Consider the following 22402-nt stretch of genomic DNA (forward strand, 5'->3'; position numbering starts at 1 on the left):
TACTTGTGGATGCGGTGGATAAATTTATGTGCAATAAAGTCACCCATAGATATTGTTATTATACACATGTTAAAGTGGATGAGGATTACTGTTGCCAATGTAAATGTATCTAAACAACATTTTTTTGCAGGCTTTAACACAGCTTTGCAGTCATTCTCTGGCACTGGAAGAGTCAGATTAGGATTAATTACAAGGGCTAACAATTTCCATGGAAATTCTTATGAGCTTTGGACAGACTTAATACAAAGTATTTTTTCTTTTTTTAGTATATGTGATAAACTAACAGTACCACTAACTCATTTTATCTTCTTATTTTTCATTCTTTGCCCTGTTGTGTTTTACACTTTTATTTCATATTGTACTACAGATATATGTTAGCTATTTTTTTGTTACAATGTGTTCACTGTGTTGTGTTTTGTATTGATTTACACATTTAAATAATCTCTTGTAACATTTCAATTTGCATATGTTAAAAAAAGGGAATAAAAACTTTAATAAATTCAATAAACCACGAGTTTTCATTAGCAACTCTTGAAATGCAAAGGCACTAAAAGTTCTCACTTGATTCCATTAAACTTGTAATTCTTCATTAAACAAGATGAGGCCAAGTCTGGCGCCCTCATTAAATCTGAGGGAAGGATTAGGTGTGAAATGTTACCTGTCGGACAAAGCTGTTTGAGGTGGTGTCAGATGAGGTGCTTCCATCTGAGCGCTTAAATCGGCTCTTCCTCTTGGCGTACTTTCCCTGAAGGTTTTGAGAAAAGAGAAAAAAAAACAGAAAAGGTTTAATTATGTTCCTTTACGATAATTATCTCGACATATTTCTCGAAAAACCTTGTTTCCGAGGAGCATGGCAGCCATTAACATTTGGTGCAGCGTTTGTAAAAGCTTCTGAATATGATCAGGCGGTTAGATGGAGCCAGAGATAAAGCAGCCCAAGTCCCAGACCGTAGAGGAAGTCGAGCAGAGAAAATGTGTCCAGCGTGTTCGTGAACTGCCTTCATTACATGTCATTTTTCATGTTGTGATGCAAACTGGGACCTTGTAATCTGATTGGTAGACCCCTGGCAAACGGCCTGTCCGGGTTGTGCAGAGGCCACACATTGCATTATGAGCCCACCCTGCCCACATTGTCATGGGAACGCAATGCCGACTAATCGCATTTGTCTGCAATCAGAAGGATGGCGTTGTTGTTCTTTCAGCATGAAAAGCGAACTGCTGATAAGGAAATAAACATAGTCGATTAATATACAGAAAAGACATGCTACCACATAGAGAGCACATTAATACACACCTCAGGTAATCATCCTCCTGTTGCTGCATGCTCACAGGGGGTATAGCTCAGTGGTAGAGCATTTGACTGCAGATCAAGAGGTCTCTGGTTCAAATCCGGATGCCCCCTAGTTTTCAGCATGTTTAAGCAGGAACAGCTGTGGCATTTCCCATTAAAGGACTGCACGGGTGTGTATTTTATTTTGTTTACACAGATCATCTGCATCTGATGTGATTCCTGAGAAAAACACACTAAATGTCTATTTGATTCTTTTTCTCTTTTTTTCACATTAGTTTACAAAACAAACCCAACAGGAAACTAGCTCGAGACAGCCACTCCAAAACACTCACTCTAGTTTCTAGTGAAAACTATCCTCTGTTAATGTTAACTATCACACAGCAGAATAAACTATCTCTCTCAGGATTGCTTTCCCCATAATGCCCATAATCCCGAGTGTATGAACACACTGTACAATACAATAAAAGCATAAAAGAGGTATTGGTTGTCTCAAACAGCCTGAGGGAACTGGCATGGAGTTTCTATGAAATGAGTAACATGGGCTAATTTTAGCTTAAAACTTATCAGTAAAATTAAAAAAGGATGAAAAAAAATTTGAGTTTTCCTTTTTTGCCCTTTATTTGGATCCACAAAAGTATAAAGCAATAAAAGCTGATATGGATTCCAATCGTATTTTGCTAGTGACTAAGATACAATTGGCTAATCTGTCCATGTTAGCAGGTAGCTGATTTGGACCAATACAAAGCCAGTTTCACCAGTGAAGATGTTTGTTTATTTTTATACACATATTTGACCAATTAAAATGAAAGAATTTTGTAAATAAAAACTAAAATGTGATCATCATAAATATTTCCAGTGTTGCTCATGACATGAAAAGATATGACTTATGATTAAAAAAGACATAAAAATTCAAAAGAGGTGTGAGTTTTCTTAAAAGGATACACAAAAGGTCAGTAATCAGCATGAAACCCTAACATATTCTCTTCAGTGACACTCTAATAAACCATCTGTTTGCTTTATGGTTCCCATGAGAAACAACTGCATTTACCTGCTACTGTTTCCAATCAGCCCCCCAGATCCTGTACACAAACATGCTCACCATTGTAAACACTGAACAACTACCTCAAAACTTCCCAAATGTCAGTATATATTGGCTAATCTTGAATTGGCAGGTGGGATCCAGAGACAGATTAACTACAAGCCAACAGTGAGTGTCCTCGACTCAGTATTTTGCTATCACTGTCACATTATGTTCAACGGGGCAAACCGAGGCCCTTGGATGAATGATGCTGTCACGCCTGCTTTTAAACAAACATGACCTGTTACACCAGCGCCAACTGGTGCGAACATAAAAGCACGCTGCGGCCGAGAGGTTTCCAGTGTTAACAAATAAAAGGGAACACATCTGTTACATGTTCTTCTCCAAAAAATCCAGCTCAGGAATCCATTTCAATCAATCTTAAGCCTCCAGCAGCGCAAAAAAATTATCTACAGAGCCTTCTGTTGTATGCTTGATTTAGTATTTTTGATGGGATAGGATGAATACACCACAGGATGTTCCACAGAAAAAAAGACAACCTCTGATGAACCCACAACAATTACTGTGTTTCAATGTTCGGCTAACATGGGTAGTGGGTTTTTAATATTGAAATGAAATATGAAGTGTTGATACAAGATATTGTCAATGATGTGGATGGGCAGCTGTACTTTGTGCTGCTCAGATTTAAAAATAGAGGATGACATCACTGCTGGCAAATCTGTCCACCTACACTGACTGAAAGAATCCAAGAATCATGACTTCTCTGAAGATGTGCTGTGTGCGTTCATGAAAATATTTTGTCACGCAAAAATATCAAACAGATGTTGGTTTGTATTCGGATATTTAACTTAGAAGAATATTCACAATCACAATGTCAGTCCACATCAGTAAAAGGCATACAGGATGTGCTATTCGGGGTGCTTCACTCTGCCTACAGTTGCTGTTTTCTGTAAGCCGCTTTGCAACCCACGTTCACATCAGCTCATCCTTTTCACGGTTTATCTGACTTTGTCGGTATTTTCATTAATGCCCCCTCTGTTCCATGCATGGGTCTTGCTCCTGCTCTGTTACATCTCTGCAGCCTACAGTTTCTGTGCATCAGCTGATAACATTTAATCTTGGTGCTGCTCACATCCCCCTTTTGCTTGGATGTTAGTCTTAGAGCGTCCAACTGGCAAATCCCACATAGTGAAAACACAAAGTTAATTTCTGGCACAACACACCTACTTCCAAGGTGCATGGAGAAGGCTCATCGCCTAAAGACGCTGAAGTGCCAGCAATAATTGTATGATGAGGAACAACTTTAATACCTTACCATGTCAGGTTGCGGCCCTCATCAGGGTCATGAAGAACTATATTGCAGACAGCATTTCAAACATATGGATCCAGTATAAATAACCGCCAATCCACTCAAATGTATAATGTGTAATTTAATTAATCCTATTGATTTTGTGTGAGTTATCATCTAACATTGAGAGGTGATTGTGTTTTGATATCCAGGCAGTAGTAAGATAATTTGGTTGGATAGTCTCAGTTTCACATCTTTCTTATAACAGCAGCCGCGTACTCACTGAAACAAGCTAAACACTCTTCGTTTTCCTAGCGATACAAGACAAAATCCATGGTTCTTGACCTGTGTGCAAATATACTGTCATGTTTACCTGTTTTTCTTGGTAATGTTCTGTCCTTTGAGTCACATTTTGCTGCTACAACACACACAAAAAAAAGTCCAACAATGGCTGAACTTTTTTTAATGTTTCACCTGAAGTGTTGACCCTTTTTTAAAATAAAGGTTTTATAGAATCTGTTCTAATGTTTTGTATCATTGGGGTGATCGTGGCTCAAGAGTGGGGAGTTTGCCTTGTAATCGGAAGGTTGCCAGGCAAGACACTTCACCCGTTGCCTACTGGTGGTGGTCAGAGGGCCCGGTGGCGCCAGTGTCTGGCAGCCTCGCCTCTGTCAGTGCGCCCCAGGGCGGCTGTGGCTACAATGTAGCTGCCATCACCAGTGTGTGAATGGGTGGATGACTGGATATGTAAAGCACTATATAAATACAGGCCATTTACCATTGGTTGTATGGTAATCTGCCTTTCAATAGGACCAGACTGGTAAGATTTTAGGGAGGACTCAGGTCCAGCTTCTTTTTTTTAAATAATAAAATATCTGTGTTGTTTGATGAGTGGACATGCCACAAATCAATTTCTCATTGGGGACAATAAAGTTGAAATTGAACCCAAAAGTAGCCTCACAGCCCGATCCCACTGTTTGCTATGCTGGAGAAGCTCCTGTGCCACTAAATTTGTCAGCAATTAAGCTGGTAAATTTTATCACATCTCACAGCGTGTGTGATATCAGGTGCATACATGCATTAGCATGCATGTTTGCATGATTGGAGCCATGATGGAGCTGATTTCTGTCACCAAAGAGCAGAGAAATGCCAAAGGAAGTGGGATGGGAAGCTTCCTGCTGGTAAACATCCTCCCAGATTAAGTGTATAATTAAGGAGGGTGCTGTTTATGAAAGCAGGAAGGCAGGGAGTATAAGGGGTGGAGGGTGGCACACTGAAAGGTATCACAAACATATTTCATTCTTTTAACCAGAACCTTCTATACAATATTGTGCTCAGAGAGCCCAACTGATCTGCAATGTGACAGCGGTCAGCAGACACAATCTTTAATCTAAGCTGCCCTCAGGCTCCGAAACTGGATAATTTCTCGGCACACAGTTCATTTCTTCTTCCGTGTTAAAGAACTGGCTGGTGAGAGAACTCTGGCCATTTCCTGCAGGATATTAGAAATGTGTCTTTTTTTCTTCTTCTTCTCTCTCTACAGCAGAAACACAAGTGCATATAACAGCGTAGCCCACTGCAGGTCAACATGAACTTTACATCTAATCTGCCTGGCACAAGGGCCGTGCCCATCTGCTTCTCACCACAGCCTCTCAGCAGATAAAGATCTGATTTCTAAAAACAGACATCTCACATGAGGTGAGAAGGCGAGAGCAGGATGGGCATAGTGGCACATTCAAAGTGGATGGAGAGCTGAGGGGGAGAAGTGGGAGTAAAGAGGAGAGAGCGGGACTTGGCAGGGTTTGAAGCGCTGGTTGTCTGTGATGGTGAGGTGTTCTGTTTTTTTCCCCTTCTCCAGAGAGATAATGACTGAGCCCAGCGTGGGTGTGTTTGTTCTAGATATTCTCATCTTTTTTTTTTCTTTTTTTTGTCATCCATTTATGTCTAAACATGCCCACAACGTCATGTCACTTCCTAAGCCACTCTGTATTTGTGGCTGTAAAACAGGTGACATCATGGGGAGATAAAAGCTATCAATGAGTTATTATTATTTTATTTTATGTTTGTTTGTTTATTTGTTGGTATTTTGGGAGGAGGGGTTACAAAATGGGAAAAATGTCAACAACATAAACCAACTCCACCTATGAAAAACTCAAGTCGCTCTTTCATTTATGGAAATTATTAAATCCCCCCCGCAAAAAAGAAGAAGCTGGTCAATTCAACATGTTACTCGATAATTAGACATCAATTAAACAAAGGCGTGGTTTTCCTGGGAACCCTCTGGTCAGACGGCATATAAACAAGCGTCACATCACAGTTACATAGCACAGACTTATTAACGCCAGAAAAAATTAAACACAGAACAAGGATGTAGCTATAAATCAAAAAACTAGAATATTTCATCCATTTCACTTCTTCTTAAAATCATTAATTTGACTAAATTCATCCGTGCAACGTACACGAGCGTCTCGGCACCCCGAAGGCAAATTTATCGACTTAATTGGAGAACAACCTGTTAATCTTCAGAAGTGCAGCAGCTTTAATGGTCACCAGCATCATATAGAGTATGAATTCAAAATAGTAGACGTGGGATTTTTAACATAATACTCCCATAATATTTAAGCTTTACCCTCTTCCCGTGTCTTGGTCTTACCTGTGTGTGTGGGTGATGGTCGAACATGTCCATTTGGATCTCCTGGGTTGAGGTCGAAGGCGTCCTGGACATACTACTTTTCTGTACCATTTGATTTAACTTTTTAAAAATCTAATTTCAGTTTCTAGTTTCGTGTGTTTACGATGGTGTCGATCGACTCATCTTTTTTTTTTTTTTTCCTTCGGAGAGAATGAAGCCGCTGATGCGTCTAAGCTGGTTGATAATATAATGGCAACAGCTGCCTCCTTCCAGCCTATAGCGTTACACACTGTCGCACCAGGCTTTTACACAAGAGTCAAGTTATGGGTGTGACGCACGGGTACATCCGGTTATCCTGCTTTCAAAACAAAATTCTTTGAATAGGAAAGAAGCATCACTACAAGTTTTGTTATTTTTACCTGTTTGAAAGTTTTCGATGTTTATTCCGCATAGCACATGTTCAAAACTACGTTTGTTATGTATAAGAAGGTAAAGGTTGTAGAATATTAGAGAGAAATAAATTTGGCAGTGGTGGGGAGACAGAACTCCCTTTTCACAGTAAGAGACCTCTGGCAGAACCTGCTTTTGCAAAGAGCCTGAACACACAGCAGAGCAACTAAGGGATGCTTTGGGGACAGCTGATCCAGCACGACCTATGAACTTTGACCCCTGTGGTCCTTATGCGCTTTCAGGGTTAGCAAAATGCTCAAATGCATCGGTAATGCAAAGTGTTACTCTGCAGTAGGACAATAGGCCCAAACATACAACCAGTCATAAGCCGTGTCGGCGTAGTGTGTTACTTGGGCTTTTTCTTTTTAAAAGTATGTAATTAACATGTAATATGTCACATTTTTGGAATAATAACCCCAACGCTGGCCATAAGGAATTACACTCAGCTGAAAAAAGAACAATGAGATGAACTGTTCCCTGAGAGTTGAAACAACCTGCCTATCAACATCAAGGTTAAGTACAATATGTTTTTTTTTTCACTGTTTGCACTGTGTAAACAATGCAAAACACTTGTGCTAAAACTAATACATGGTACCAGTTTTGTTAAATTTATATTTGTGAAAGATGTAACAGTAGAAACTAATGGCTACAAACTCAGTCGACCTAGCGCAGGCAGGCTTTTATTTTGAAGGCAGGATCTTCTAACTACTCTCGGGTTTCTGTGTTTCTCTTTCTGTCTTGACGTCGATTCTTTTCCTTGTGTGCGCTCAACTCAACAGACTCCAGCTGGAAGCCGAGATCCACGCCCCACTGAACAGACCCCACCCTCATTTATCGATTGATGGAGAGAAGCGAGACGCAGCGATGGATGCTGTGGGTGTGGATAGGCTGTCAAGCTGAGCCACTGGTCCCCGCACCGGGATCCAGGAATCAAAGGTCCTGCGGGGCTGTAATGGGGGGTGAGAATAGTTCAATTTGACAGCTAGTTTGTTGAAGCAGCAGGGAGTCTCAATGCCTTACGTCTCTATGATTTGAAGAAGAGGAGAATGATGTTGATGTGGCCTTGGGTAAAATAAATAAATAAAATAAAATAAATAAACTTTGAGCTATAATGCTGACCCAGAAGCAGGTAAGACTGTCTGATTTGCTAGGAGGGCCCAAATTTAGCGTTACCTAGCTAAATACAGAAATATTTTTTAAAAAACGAATCACTATCATCTCACAGTTTTAATGTATCTAGTAAAAAAAGTTATAAATGATTAACTTAAAGCTTTCAAAATCATCAAACTAAACATAATTTTGGTCTCTTGGAGTTGGAACAACAACAGAAAAGACAAACGAGTGGACAGCTAAATGCAAATCATCACTTGTGGGCAGATGCATAGGCAAACCATCCCATGAGTACACATCCAGTAAACAATACATTTTATCTTTGTTGTCCTCTAACTTAAAAACATCCATGCCTTAACCAGCTCTTCAGCTAGCTATTTCCCGATTTGTCATTTGATGCTGAGCAGGTAGCATGCACCTGTTTTATTAAAGCGCATTGTTTTAGACCGAAAGTGAAAGCAAAGTTTTTGCCACCTTTCAATTGCTCAGATTTGACTTTTTGATGGCGTTATTTAGCCTAAGGCCCCGATATTAAATGTATCTGTTGGACAGACATTAGATGGAAGCCAGTAACAGAAGCATGACACATGAGTAGAGGGGAAACTTTTGCAGTCTCATGATTTGATTTAACTGCGTTTACTGTAATAAGTGCAGGCTCCACAGTAGAGACTCAGTGTAACAGTACAACTTTAATTACTTAAATCTTTTATTTATTTCATTAATTTGCATCCTGTTCTGCCTTTGCTTTTGATGACAGATTAAATTGTCTTTGACATGCAGGACAGTACAGATCTTGTTGCTGTTCCGCTGTTCAAACTATTTTTTAAACCCTCTTTGCTGAAGGGTTTGGTTGGTTTGTCTTTCTCTTTAAAATGCTGCGAAAGTGTTCTGCTGAACTCGACTCAGGCATCAGGTCACAGTTCTTAGTTTCTTCTTTTTTAGAAATTCTTTTTTTGGCAATGTGCTCTGGATGCTGGAATATTCCTCCTCTGCTACTCTCTTGTCCGCTAGTATTTTTGATATATTAAAAAACAAAAAACAAAAAAAACAACGTTATTGTACAGTACTCCCACCTCAGTAATAAAGAATTATTAGCATGCATTTACTGAGGAAATCATGGACATAATCACACCAAATATGCCACCAAACAAGGACTACAAAGAAAACCACAGACACCTCTATACATCAATACAGAGACCATGAAAAGAGCCCTCAGCTTCTGGTTTCTGGGGGTTCACATCACTGAGCACCTTTCCTGGGATGATGACACCTTTATTTATTAAAAAAGTCAAAGAGAGCCAACTCCCCCCTATAATGGCTTGCCAAATTTTACAGACTGCGCTCACAAGCTGCATGACAGCCTGGTAAGGTAGCAGCACCAAAGCTGACAAAAAGCCACTCCAGTGTGTTTTGAAAACAGCACAAAACATTGTTGCCAGCCATCTCTGGAACATCTCTGCATCACTCACTGCTTGAAGAGTGCTGAGCAACTTCACAAAGACACATGCTGGACACCATTTGTTCAAGTTCCTTGCAGCAGGCGGGTGCTTTAGTGCTATAAAAGCATCCACAAACAGATTGAAACTCAAATTCTTCACAACAGCTGCAACACCACTGAACTGTACTTCATGTACAGTCCTGATGTGCAATATTCTTATGTTCAATTTTACCGGTGTATGACAAAAACTGTGCACCAGAAGCTACTTAGCCATGGACACCCATGCCATGAAGCACTTGGTGCACAGTTTTTCTGCTGATGTTAAAGACAAAGGACATTTAGAACTCTGTCAGCAGATGGTTGGCCACTTTTGCACACTAGTTAGGGACCCACTAACTTTATTTGATCTCCCACTTTGTGTCTGAGTTGCTTTGGCTCCTACAAATATCCACTTTGCTTTGCTTTAATTGAAAGATTAAGTGGTGTGGTCCAACACTTCTGTTCCTATACATTATGTGACGTTGCTTCCACACTGACAATAAAGGTCTTGTATACTGATTCTGACCAAAAAATATTTATACTATTCAAGATCTTTAGAAAAGTTTAATCTCAAAATGTTTTTTTCATGCTGTCTGATGCATCTGTTTTTCAGCTTTTTTAGCTGTTCGCTGAAGCTCATCATGCAGTTTTAACTCACATCTATTGATGCAAACTTCCACATTTCTGTGATACTTCATGGAGATTGTAAAGTCAAAGAGCGTCCCCTAAAAAAAGGACCCGAAACACCTTAAAAGGCTGTAAAAAGTCAAGTGCAAGTGCAAGTCTCTGAGGGTCCATTTGGTATTTGATTCCTGCATATTATTCAGTGTGGCATTTTCAGATGTTTATACGGCCAACTGTTATAGCGAATTATTCCCACCTCAAGTGCATGGCTGAAATCGAAATGAGCAGCCGGTTCCCAAAATTATCGTTAGGTTTGGGTGTTGATGAGTTTTAGATGACGACAGTCACGGAAGTGTAATAAACACTGAGTTCACAGAGTGTAACGTGCGGTGGAGATGAAGCCAGCCGCGGAGGTGTGCAGGTGGATAGCGAATGAGCAACAGCTTCTGACTTTCCAAAAAGTACTCATTTATTTACAATATCAAAAATAAGTGCTACCTCTACCACACATTACTGAAGAGCACACTAGTCCGCGTACACACGGGAGCATCCATTACAGGAGGAGTGCGAAGAAGAACAAAAAGGGGGTGACACCAGTCGTGAGACAGGAGGCGCCGCCATGTGGTGATACACTGCATTACGATAGCAACTGTTACAAGAGCATTGATGATATTCGTGTAAATCTGAATAAACAAAGGGATGATTCATCCACCTCCTCCTCTTGTATCAACCAGTCATAAAGGAAAATGAACCCCACACCTGCAGCAGTCTTTGATAAAGCCCTTCTGGGGGGAAATCAGTGTGACGTCCTGATTCAGTGTTGATGCCCACTCACAAGATCGTCCTCTGCGGCTGCAGGTCATACTTCCGCTGAGCTCAGTTTTGCATAGGAGGAAGGAGCAAAAACGGATCATATTTTACTTATATTCATATTTTATCATATTTTACATATTTACTGAAATTATGGTAGTCATGTCTCTGAATAGTCCCTTTAACTCTCCTGCAGCAACTGGCTGACATCCTCCTTCAAGAAGAACATAATGTGCAGCAGGAGAACAGGACTTTCTATCTAGCCTTTCGTGTTTTTTTTTTTAATCTCTCTACTGCTACCCAAGGTAGCTCAAGGTAGTCAGCTCTAGTATCCATTTACTTTTCCACAAGGATCAACACTATAATAAATGTGCAGCCACGACATTTTAATTCAGTACATGGTGATTTTCTCGGCTCTTTGGTTTCTGCCTGCTGTGTTTTTGTGTCCTTTTATGTGAGTGATGATTTCATAAACAATATGAATGAAATCTCACAAATAGGAGTTCAAACTCACTATGATTGACATCCTGATGATTTCAACATTAAAAATATCACTCACTGTAGCATCCCGGTGCTCATAGGAGGATTCAGTAGATTCCTTACTGGCTCAGTGAAGAAAGACTTTCAGTGATGTTGATACTACAGAAGACAAATCAATACTTTTTGACCCATTAAATGTTAAAGTATAACAACAGCCAATTAATTGCACCTCTTAATGGCAGGGATTCAAATCTTAAGGGAAGCAAGAGTGCAGGGCTGATTTAAATTTGAAAATGTGTCTCGGTCAGGAGTGAGTGAACAAATGCTATGGAAACACTTATTTATTCTAAGCTGTGGATTCAGAAGAAATGAGAGATGCTCATTGTACATCTATGCACATTTACTGAATTATTAGATAGAATCAAGATTGGCATTATTATAATTTGTTTGAAGCATTAGGTTCCAATAATGCTAATTAGATGCAAGATTGCATTGCAAATGAGCAGCCTTTTGTTCGATATTTGTTAAGGGAAGGCATTTTTGTTTCCCCTGCAAAGCAAAAACGTAACTCAAACTGGGGTGTTATTTGCACCAGAGGACAACAGAGACTACGCACCGAGGCCTCCAAAAGCTATGGCAGTTCAGATGAGCTATATTGCTTCTCTTCCTGGGCAGACAGTGGCCCAACACAAAGTTCATGGAGTTTATAGATTGTTTTCTCTCTTGCTGGATGACACATTCCTCTGCAGTGAGGAGGAGAGTTGATGATCTAGTACTTTGTGTTGAACTTCCCCCTCAGATAGTGATTTTCACTCGTATTACCTGAGGTGAAGAAGTCACACAAGTGGTCCTCATTCACCCACACAACAGGTTTGCAGTGTTGCCATAGTGATGGGCTGCTGCTCCTGGTGTGGATGAAAAGCAGAGGATACTATAACAGCATTCTTACTAAGTGGCCGGTCAAATGGTAATGTATCAGATGGCTATTTTTTGTAAGTCTATTCACAAGAATCCCACTCACTAACCAACTTTATTTTTAAAGAAGACACTCATATATAAGTTGATATATAAGTGTTAAAAGATCAGCAAGGTAATATTAATCCATTAAGGGGTTTAAAAACATACAATAAATGCTTAAAGACACAAAGGAAGCCAGTGAAGGGAGGCCAGAACAGGGGAGATATGCTTCAGCTTATGGGTTCTGTAAGAAGGTGAGCAGCTGCATTTTGGACGAATATTAGCAAGCAGTTTGCTAACTGTAGCATGGGAGATGGGTGGTCTCGTAGGGTGTCTTGCATTGAAATCTGCTGCAATGACTCGGTTAGTGCGTTCACCAGATATCAACACAATTTCGATCCGCTCCTCACGTGTTAACTTCTTCGACATGTCAATGGCTGTGAACAAAGAGAAACTTGTAAATAGCTCATGAAAGAATAAAATTACGTTGAAACCAAGCACACCATTGTTTTTCTTGTGACATTACCAATAAGTTTGATGTGTCACATGGCCCTCTTCCTATTGAAAAAACAAAGTTGTATCCAAGATGGCCGACTTCTAAATGGCCACCATGGTCACCACCCATCTTGAGGAGTTTGCCCCCTCACATATACTAATGTGCCACAAACAGGACTTTAATATCATATCAGCAATCATTCCCATTTTATTACGCTGTATCCATATAAATGGCCCATCCTGTATATCAGTGGTTCAGGTTGCTGGCGGTGATGTGATGGTATGGGGGATACTTTGTGGCACATTTTGTGCCCATCAGACATTATTCAAATACCACCCTACTTGAGTATTGTTGCTGACCATGTTCATCCCTTTATGAGCACAGTGTACCCATCTTCCAAAGACTGCTTCTAGTAGAATAACAAAGCTCAAACTATATGTTTTCAAGTAGCTGAAAATGATCTTTATTTGTCATTCTTGACACTCCTGGTTCTCAATCACACTTTTGCTATTTTACTCAGCAGGTTAATTATTTAATCAGCGGCTTTTACACCTTTACATGGTGAATTTCACACTACATCACTCACAGTTCAGACAGTGTGAAGATAATTATATTTTGTGCAATATTATGGGAAACGTTTCTCCTTGCAATTTCTTTTTGTTGGAAATAGCAATTATTTTTCTACACTGGTTATGGAACAAAAGGAGACCACATTGTTTGATGTCAGTGAAAATGATCAACCTACAGAGGGCTAAATTCAAAGATAACCAATAAAAAATAAAAAATAAAAGTGAACAGCGATACCTCAGGCTAGTCTGTTTTGTCAAATTTTTATTGCAGCAACTCAAAATGGTACTCAGTAGTTTGTATGGTTCCTACGTGTTTGTGTGCATGCCTGACAATGTTGTGAGAAAAGCTAAACTAATAAATGAAGGATGCATTCTGGTTGGATATTCTCCCATATCTGAACCAAGCCATCACTGAGATCTTGGACTGTCTGAGTGCAACTTGGTGGTTTTAGATGGACAGAAAGATAATGACCCAGATGTGTTCAACTGGATTTAAGTCAGGTGAGAGTGCATACTGTTTCCACGTGGTTGGGCGTTGTTATGCGCCAAGAGGAACCCAGGACCTACTGCACCAGCACTGTGTGTTCTTCTATGGATATGTCTCTCCACAACATCACTGACCACCACCAAACCAGTCATGAAGAATGATGTAACAGGCAGCATAACGTTCTCCACAGCTTCTCCAGACACTTCCAGATCTATCACGTGTGCTCAGTGTGAACCTACTCTGATATGTGAGAGGCACAGGGATCATTAGAGGATGCCATTGCCAGAAGGTTTGCAGTCTCTCCCAACATAGCTCTCTGAAGAGCTAGACAGAACTGAAGAAGGTCCTTAAACCATCTGAATGACCAGTGTCTGGTCTTTTGTTAAAGCAACAGATTGAGCACTGCAAGAGCCCTACAAAATGATCTTCAGCAGGCCACTGGTGTTAATGTCTCTGCCTAAGCAATCACAAATACTCCTCATGATGGTGGCCTGAGGACTTGACGTCAAAACCTTGACCATACCTGTGCCACTTCGGTATGGTCCAGGTTTTGCGTTTGTCTTAACACTGACCCTAGTCAAATGTGAGATTACTGAAAAAAGAGTCAAAAGATAAGATGAGGAGTGAAAAATTGTCAGTGACCTGTAACACCATTCCTGTTCATGGGTTATGTCTCATTGCTTCTCGTCTAGTGCACCTGTTGTTGGTTTGATTATCACCAAAGCAGCTGAAACTGATTAACAACTGCTAATATGACCACATCAATATTCCAGACGTTTAATGACTTGATGATATACTACTATATGTCATATTAATTTTTTAATATTAAAAAAAATGTCATTGTCATTTTAGTTACGTTGTCCTTTCATTGACTCGAACGCAACGCCACTTGCAGGATAATAAAAGGGGGCTGTCCTGTAATTTTTTTAAAAGGAAAAACAAACCTTTAGGATTCAAAGTGAAACTAAGAATAGAAAAATGTATTTAAATATTTTTTAACGTTCATGGTTTGTTCGAGTTTTTGTCTCAACACCGCTATCATGTGGTGTAACGTCAGAAAACACCCAATTACCTCTCCACCCATAATGCAGTGCAGCAATGCCGGGCAGTGCCATTATTTGGCAAAAGGGGATGTCACCGGTATAAACTTTTAAAATGCGATAAAGACTTCCTTTCTCTCTGTCACTTTCCTATGTATTTATTGCTCCAATATGGATATATAGTATCATTATGTAAAAATTAAAGTGATAATAATGTCCATTATTGTATGGGTCGACATCGAGCTGTTTCACAGATCAGAGATGGACTCTCCTCAGAAATGGTAGCTTCTGGTCCGTCTCTGAAGCCTTCCTTTTCCTACTGAAGTAGCAGCCATGAGGTAGGAGCCGAGGCGATTCCATAGTAAAAGTCAAAATTTAAGCGTTAAAATGCGCAGCTTTCAGTATCGTACCATTTTATTAAGACACGCAAAGTCCCTTTTTATCAATATATAAAGTTTATAGATCTGTCCAAAGTTAGCATGGCATGTTTTTACGGTGCTTTGTGTAACACGATGTAGCAGACGGAGAGGCCATGTTGTCAGCCCGGCTGGTAGTTAGCCGTACAGCTAGCTTTTAACTAATCCTCTCGTAATTCTTTGGTGTGTTAACAACACTTTTACAGCCTTAAAAAGACATTCTGCTTTTAAGACTACAGGAACAAATTTTGGGGGTCTAATCTCAGCTGTAATTCTGACCGGTGGTTGTTTGTGCCTCCCGCAGCATGCTCAGGCTCCAGAAGAGGCTGGCCTCCAGCGTACTACGCTGCGGCAAGAAGAAGGTCTGGCTGGACCCCAATGAGACCAACGAGATCGCCAACGCCAACTCCCGTAAGCAGAACAAAAAGTAGTTTTGTAGTTTGTCCTTAACGCCTTGTTAGCGGCTCAGTTTAAAAGTTCACCGGCTCATGCAAAGTTATCTACACGTGTGTGACCAAAACTGAGCCAGAGGATCAGCTCAGCTAAATAAACTAAGTGCCCTGCATACTCGATGCACAGTGAATTTATAACATCACAATCTTACAGGTGAACTCCAGTGTTAATGTGTATCAACACTGGAAACTAACGCAGCAGGCCTCCTCAGTTTGATTTGGCAGTTTTTATGTCAGACGCCCATCTGAAGGGATTTAGGTGGAGCTGCTAAATATTTAATCTTGGTTTCATTTTTTAAAATTTCAATAATTTAATAGTTTGTTAGGTTAATGATTGTTAAGTAATTCATTACAGTGTTGACCAAAACAATTATGATCTTTTTTTGCTTTACTGGAGCAATATTAAACCAATATGAGTCAGTGACATGAGTATGAAGTGATGTACATAATCTAGTATTTAACTGCAGCATAAGCGCTCTGGAGCAGTTCTACTTTCTAGTTTGGTTTTTTTGGGGGTGGAAATTTTTAATATTAGTTAACACTCTTCTGTACTTGGTGAATGAATTGCGGATATCCGAGGATCATACTCAGCACTACTTTGATAGGTAGAAACCACAAAGGTGGTATTCATTGCATCCCATCGTCTCATTTTATTTTCTTCCATTTTCAGGCCAGCAGATCCGTAAACTGGTAAAGGATGGTCTTATCATCCGCAAACCTGTTACGGTCCACTCCAGGGCCCGCTGCCGCAAGAACACACTAGCGCGTCGCAAGGGAAGACACACAGGCTACGGTAGGTTAAAACTTGCAAAGCAAAGCAGAAAGTGATTACATTTTTAAGATGAAATTGAAAGACAAAGCTAATTTAAATTTTGTTTGCGTTATCATCGGTACTTGATGTGTCTTTATTGCGTGTCCAGGTAAGAGAAAGGGTACTGCCAACGCTCGTATGCCCGAGAAGCTGACCTGGATGCGCCGCATGAGGATCTTGCGTCGTCTGCTGCGTCGCTACAGGGAGTCCAAGAAGATTGACAGGCACATGTAGGTTCTGCAGTGGTTAAATAAAGACTCTCTGAACACTCTAAAATCTAGTTGATTTTTAGTTAATAAAGTCAGCTCAGTGAAATGTGCTGGTATTTATAGAATTATTCTTGGGCTAAAGAATTTGCTTTTAAATCCTTTTCCCTCACTTTGTGTGGGTGGGCGTTGTTCTTGTTTTTTGTTTTATTTAATTGTGATGCCCTTCATTTATTTTCCACATGATCCGTTTCAGGTACCACAGCCTCTACCTGAGAGCTAAGGGTAATGTGTTCAAGAACAAGCGCATCCTTATGGAGCACATTCACAAGCTGAAGGCAGACAAGGCCCGCAAGAAGCTCCTGGCGTAAGTATTTTTACATCTTTAATTGGCACAGTGACGTCTATTTGTGGCATCTGGATTGTTTTGAAAGCCCAGGTTAAAACATGTGTCCTGACCACGAAAAGTCTAGAAAGACGAAACAAAACATTTCAGTAAAGTCAAAAGAAAAGCTAAAATAGAAATGAATAAGCTCAGCAAATTAAAATCTAAATCAACTGCAGGGCAAAACCTGAAGTAAAATGGCTCGATAAATACAGAAGCACAAGTAGCTGTGGAGGGTTGAAATAAAGCTCTTCAGACAAGAGCAGAGATTTATCTGCTACACAGATGTGCTCTGTGGAGAGTTACTGCTTGAGGTCTGAAAGATTTCCGGTGTCTGTTCTTGTGACAAAAAAACCTAAATCAGTCTGTTAGAGAAAGTGCTCTGCTGCCTGTGCAGCTTAAGTGCAGAGGGTTGGTTACGCTAGATCGGTTTGTTCGAAAAACTCCATAGCGACTGTGAAGGAGTCTTGTTTGTTGGGTGTTAGCAATGCTAATGATCTGTGGATTGTGTTGACTATACCTGCATCTTTATATAATTTAGCAGTTGTGAGGGAAGAACTAAAAGATCAGTGTTTTTGTTCCGCCCTTACATAAAGGATGTTTTCAGTCTTTAGTGTGTCAGTTTTAAGGATTTAGTCAACTAAAAAGAAAACACACTGATGTTAAACATCTGTGGTAAAATAGCTGTGGTGGCTGTGATTATGCACTGTATGAACACGGGTGTCTCTCCTGTTTGTCCTGCAGCGATCAGGCCGAGGCTCGTCGTTCCAAGACAAGAGAGGCCCGCAAGCGCCGAGAGGAGCGTCTCCAGGCCAAGAAGGAGGAGATCATCAAGAACTTGTCCAAGGAGGAGGAGACAAAGAAGTAATCTGGCTTTTTATGTCCTGCCTGACTGCCACCTGTCAAGTGCTGATAATAAAAGTGTACATAAACACAACAGTAGTCTTGTGTGTTTACTTCCATCATGATGACATTAATGCAGGGGTGGGCAACTCCAGGCCTCGACGGCCGGTGTCCCTGCAGGTTTTAGATGTCTTTGAACCAACACGGCTGATTTAAATGGCTAAATGAGCTCCTCAACATGTCCTGAAGTTCTCCAGAGGCCTGGTAACGAACTAATCTTGCGATTCAGGTGTGTTGACCCAAGGTGAGATCTAAAACCTGCAGGACACTGGCTCTCAGGGCCTGGAATTGCCCACCCCTGCACTAATGCATTAGCAATATCTTTTAATTGAGAAAACCTGAAGGCTTAACACACGGTGACATGTTTTATTACATGCGACCAAATATTCATCTGTCTGTGCACGTACATTCAATAAATGGGCAATAAAAACCAAACGCATATACTTAATAACACCTGTTATGAAGTATGTGTGCCAAGTGGTTACATTCTTTTGCTGAAAGTTGATGTTTAGCATTTCTCCACTTAATTTAGTGCTGGTTCAATGTATATAAAAATATATTGGATCTGTTGATTTAAAAAAAAAAAAAAAAAAAAAAAAAGCAAAACCCAGCAGGGTGGCACAACATTGCTGGTCCCAAAGTTAACCACTGCTATCAGTAGTTCCCAGAGTGGCAATGAAAGAAGTTCTTGTATTATTTAAGTTACTCTAGCTTCCACAAAGTGATAATGGGCTCCCAAAGCTGTAACAATATGGCCTTATTCCTAATTTACTCTGCAACAGAGTTACACCAGTGATAAAACAGTATAGGTGGAGTTTACATGTTCACACAGCATAGTGGTGAACATGTTTAAGCAGCATATTTGCTTGTTGCTTGTAATGCAAATTAAAATGTTTAACAGTATCAATTTGTATACACTGTGAAAGACAGCTTTGCATTTTTACCAGAAATAGAACTATTACTGAAACAACTCAGTCAACCTTTGAGTTGTTTGTCCATACTGCAGTTTGTTGGTGGAGGACGATGCAGCTCTGGACCTGGATGGATAAAGTTAATTGTGAGGTGGTCTATGCAGTTTATATAAGGCTTGTGTGTTTGTAATAATTGTAATATTTTATACCCAGTTATTTTACAAAAGTAGTATATTAAGTAGTGAAATAAGAATCTGCTGCTGCTCTTTTTCTTTCTATCAGTCAGTGCTTACTGTTTTTGTATTATTCTAGATTGTACTTGAAAGTTGCACCATGCTATACATTGAAAGTTAGAAGAGCAAGAAGTACTCTCAACGACTGTCGCACACTTATTAAGCACTAAATTTTCACCTCCTTTATCATCCTGGGTAACTTTGGTAGAAAAGAATTCAATCAAAATTAGCTTATCATTTTAATGATGAAAAGAAAATGTTATTAAAAGGTTAAAAAAAGTAGCCTTTAAATTGATTGTTTTGTCAAACTGATGTTTCCAAAGTAAACAAGCATTCATTTTCATGGCCGGGGGGGCCAGTGCATTCTGTTTAATGATTGAAAGCAATATTCATCTTACTTGTAGCTGTCCTGTCAGTCGCCCATGTACACAAACACAAGTATGTTCATACCTACACACTGATATGCATACACAGGGCAAATATCTATCTTGTGAGCAAGGACATGAATGTGAACCAGCAAATTACCCCTTAAATTCAATTCAACATATCTATCCATCTATCGTTTTATTTATTCAGTATAGAAACTGCATTCTACAAAGATATGTTTTTTTTTTTTCATTTTTACAGTTGTTTGTGGTAGAAAAATTAAAATGAGAAAAATCACAAAGGTAAATAAAATCTGTAATACTTGTAAGTCTTAAGAAGCAGAAAATTGTCACTGACTGAATGTGTATGAATGTGCTTGTTTTTTGTGGATCCATGTTTGGATCATGGGTTTCACATCCTTTGGAACTTGCTTAGTCATGTTTCTCTCTAAATTAGTTTTCCATGTGGCTATACAATTTAACTTCATCCCCTATGCCTTTCCCCCCGTGACTAATCCTGTTGTGATTAATTTTATTTCCTGCTTTCTGAAGAACAGTAATCCTTCAGTGAACTCTCTTAGGCCGCTGTTATGACTTCTACTGACCCACAACCCAAACCAGCTCAAACTGATGGATTTTCCATGTGTTCTCAATGAACCTGTCAAATGTGTACATAATTTTGATCCATAAATGGGCAAATAAACTTTGTTAATTTTCAAGGTTTGTTGCCATCTAGTGGTTGCAGCATGGGATTTCTCAAAAGTTTGATTTGAACCACCTGCCAGAGATGTTTCACTCTTGCAACTTTTAACCACAGTTAAATGAACCGCATCTGCAGGTGCACTGCGTTGCACAGTGAACTACTGTTTCTCGGAATCTGTGTTTGTTTGTTCCTTTTCAAGATGTGCTTGCCTGTTGATATCATTTGACTATTTTGTGTTTTGGTTGTGATTTTTCTGAGCTGTACAGGGAGGCAATAGATCACTGAGGCATAAAAATACCAACCACTAAACAGCTTTGGAATGCACAAGGATCAGCTGTTCCAAACCACACGACCCCAATATTCCCTCCCTAAGGCCCATGTCTTCTGCAACACTCCCATGTGGAGACATTCGATAGTCACAGCCGTGGAAGTTGACAATTTAAATTTAAAGGATTGCAGCTTGAGAAAATCCACCAAATATTCCATAAAGTGACCAAGAAGTCCCAAAGGCCATAATGACATCCAAGAGAAAGTTTTGAGCCAAGCCTCGGCAGATGGAACCAATTAGGGAGAAAAAAGCACAATCAAAATAATAAATAAGGTTTAGTTGTTCCAAACCTGAATTAATTATGAATGTTGTGGTCCTGGGCGTTGGACAGAGGGTTTTTCAAGAGGGCTTGAATTCTTTTTTATTATTTAACATTCCTTTTGGTTTTTAGTTTGATAATTATTATTTATTCTAAGTATCCAGAGTCTTTTTGTCAGTTTTTGGTTCTCTGCCTCAGATTTATTTTGTACATTCTCTTATTGTTTCCTTAGCTTTCCCCTTTCTGCACTTCTGTGCCAAGTTTGCATGTTAGTGTCTGTTATCTCTGTCTCCCCTGATCCTTTGTTGAGTCATCCCTCTCTTTTCCTTGTTTTCTGATGCTTGCTGTTTGTTTCCAGCTTTGTGTTTCCAATGTCTGGTTTTCTAGTCTTGCCTGGGTGTTTACATTCATTCCGTCTTCCTGAGTCCTGAGTTTCCTGGATTCCTGCTGGACTTTGTCATTAGCATTAAAAGCTTGCCTTAGGTTAATTGTGTTATCAACATCCTGCATTTATGTCTTCAATAAATAGAATAAAATTTAGTAAAAAGAAAAAGTAACAATAAGCACGAATGGCCTGAATTTATAAACAACAACCCACATAAATACTGCTTATAACAAAGATGGAAAAATCTTTACATACAAGAAGCTGGAACCAGAATATCTAATAACTAATTTGGCTACTACTACTGCACGCTTATCACCACCACCAACACCAGAATCACTGGGACTTCCCCTTGTGTTGATAAGATAAGTAATATTTCATGCATGTCATGTAATTGTTGATAAGTAAGATGCTATGATTAATTTGCTTGGACATAAAGATTATTTCTTTGTTTTGTTTATTTTGGTGTTTTGGTTGTGTTTCTGAAACTCTGGAAATATACTGTGTCCCCATTTGATGTATACAGTGGTGTGAAAAAGTGTTTGCCCCCTTCCTGATTTCCTAGAGTTTCGGATATTTGTCACATTTACATGTTTCAGATCATTAAACAAATTGTAAATATTAGACAAAGATAGCCTGAGTAAATACAAAGTGAACCAGGCCAAAAGAGTTTAAAAAGCAACACATTACGTCATGATCTAAAGAAACACCCGAGAAACAAAGTCACTGACATTTATCAGCCTGGAAAGAGTTACAAAGTTATTTCTAAGGCTCCAGTGAACCACAGTGGAGAAAACTTGGAACAGTGGTGAACATTCCCAGGAGTGATCAGCCTACTAAACTTACTTCAAGAACACATCGACAACTCATCCAGGAGGACATAAAAGAACCCAGAACAACATTAAAGAACCGCAGGCTTCACTTGTCTCAGTTAAGGTCAGAGTTCGTGATACAACAATAAGAAACAGACTGAGCAAAAATGGCATCCATGGGAGATTTCAAGGAGAAAACCACTGCTGACCAAAAAGAACAAAGGCTCATCTCACATTTGAAACTCAAAACTTTTGGGAAAATATTTTGTGAACTGATGAGAAAATAGCTGAACTCTTTGGAAAGTTTGAGGCCTGGTGTAAAAGTAACACAGCATTTCAGAAAAGGAACATCATAGCAACAGTAAAATATGGTGGTGGAGGTGTGATGGTCTGGGGCTGTTTATATGCCTTGGGACCTGACAGACTTGCTGTGTTAAATGGAGCCATGAATTCTGCTGTCTATTAAAGCATCGTGAAGGAGAATGC

The 22402-nt window shown here is 39.7% G+C and overlaps 2 protein-coding genes across 4 annotated transcripts in view; one reads left to right on the forward strand and one right to left on the reverse strand.

Annotated features, from left to right (window-relative positions):
- The window catches only part of cacnb1 (calcium channel, voltage-dependent, beta 1 subunit), a 39702-nt gene extending 33185 nt beyond the window's left edge, over positions 1–6517 (reverse strand). For all 3 annotated transcript variants that reach the window (XM_080905322.1, XM_080905321.1, XM_080905324.1), the window contains exons 1-2: positions 6272–6517; positions 659–745 (exon numbers count right to left, since the gene is read on the reverse strand). In XM_080905322.1, coding sequence (XP_080761448.1) covers positions 659–745; positions 6272–6361 — 177 coding nt within the window. In that variant the 5' untranslated portion in view covers positions 6362–6517. The remainder of the gene's footprint in view (positions 1–658; positions 746–6271) is intronic.
- An 8546-nt stretch (positions 6518–15063) lies between these two features.
- Positions 15064–17957, forward strand: rpl19 (ribosomal protein L19). Its single transcript, XM_080905714.1, has 6 exons — positions 15064–15088; positions 15471–15577; positions 16289–16411; positions 16539–16659; positions 16892–17002; positions 17765–17957. Exons 1-6 carry the CDS (start codon positions 15084–15086, stop codon positions 17886–17888), a joined length of 591 nt encoding a protein of 196 aa, XP_080761840.1. The 5' UTR covers positions 15064–15083; the 3' UTR covers positions 17889–17957.
- Positions 17958–22402: the final 4445 nt, after the last annotated feature.

This window comes from Rhamphochromis sp. 'chilingali', assembly GCF_963969265.1.
Source record: "Rhamphochromis sp. 'chilingali' genome assembly, chromosome: 15".
Lineage (NCBI taxonomy): Eukaryota > Metazoa > Chordata > Actinopteri > Cichliformes > Cichlidae > Rhamphochromis > Rhamphochromis sp. 'chilingali'.

Coding starts and splice junctions, on each gene's coding strand:
- rpl19 (XM_080905714.1), top strand. Junction 15,578..16,288: donor GATCGCCAACGCCAACTCCC/GTAAGCAGAACA, acceptor TTCCATTTTCAG/GCCAGCAGATCCGTAAACTG. Junction 17,003..17,764: donor GCCCGCAAGAAGCTCCTGGC/GTAAGTATTTTT, acceptor TTTGTCCTGCAG/CGATCAGGCCGAGGCTCGTC.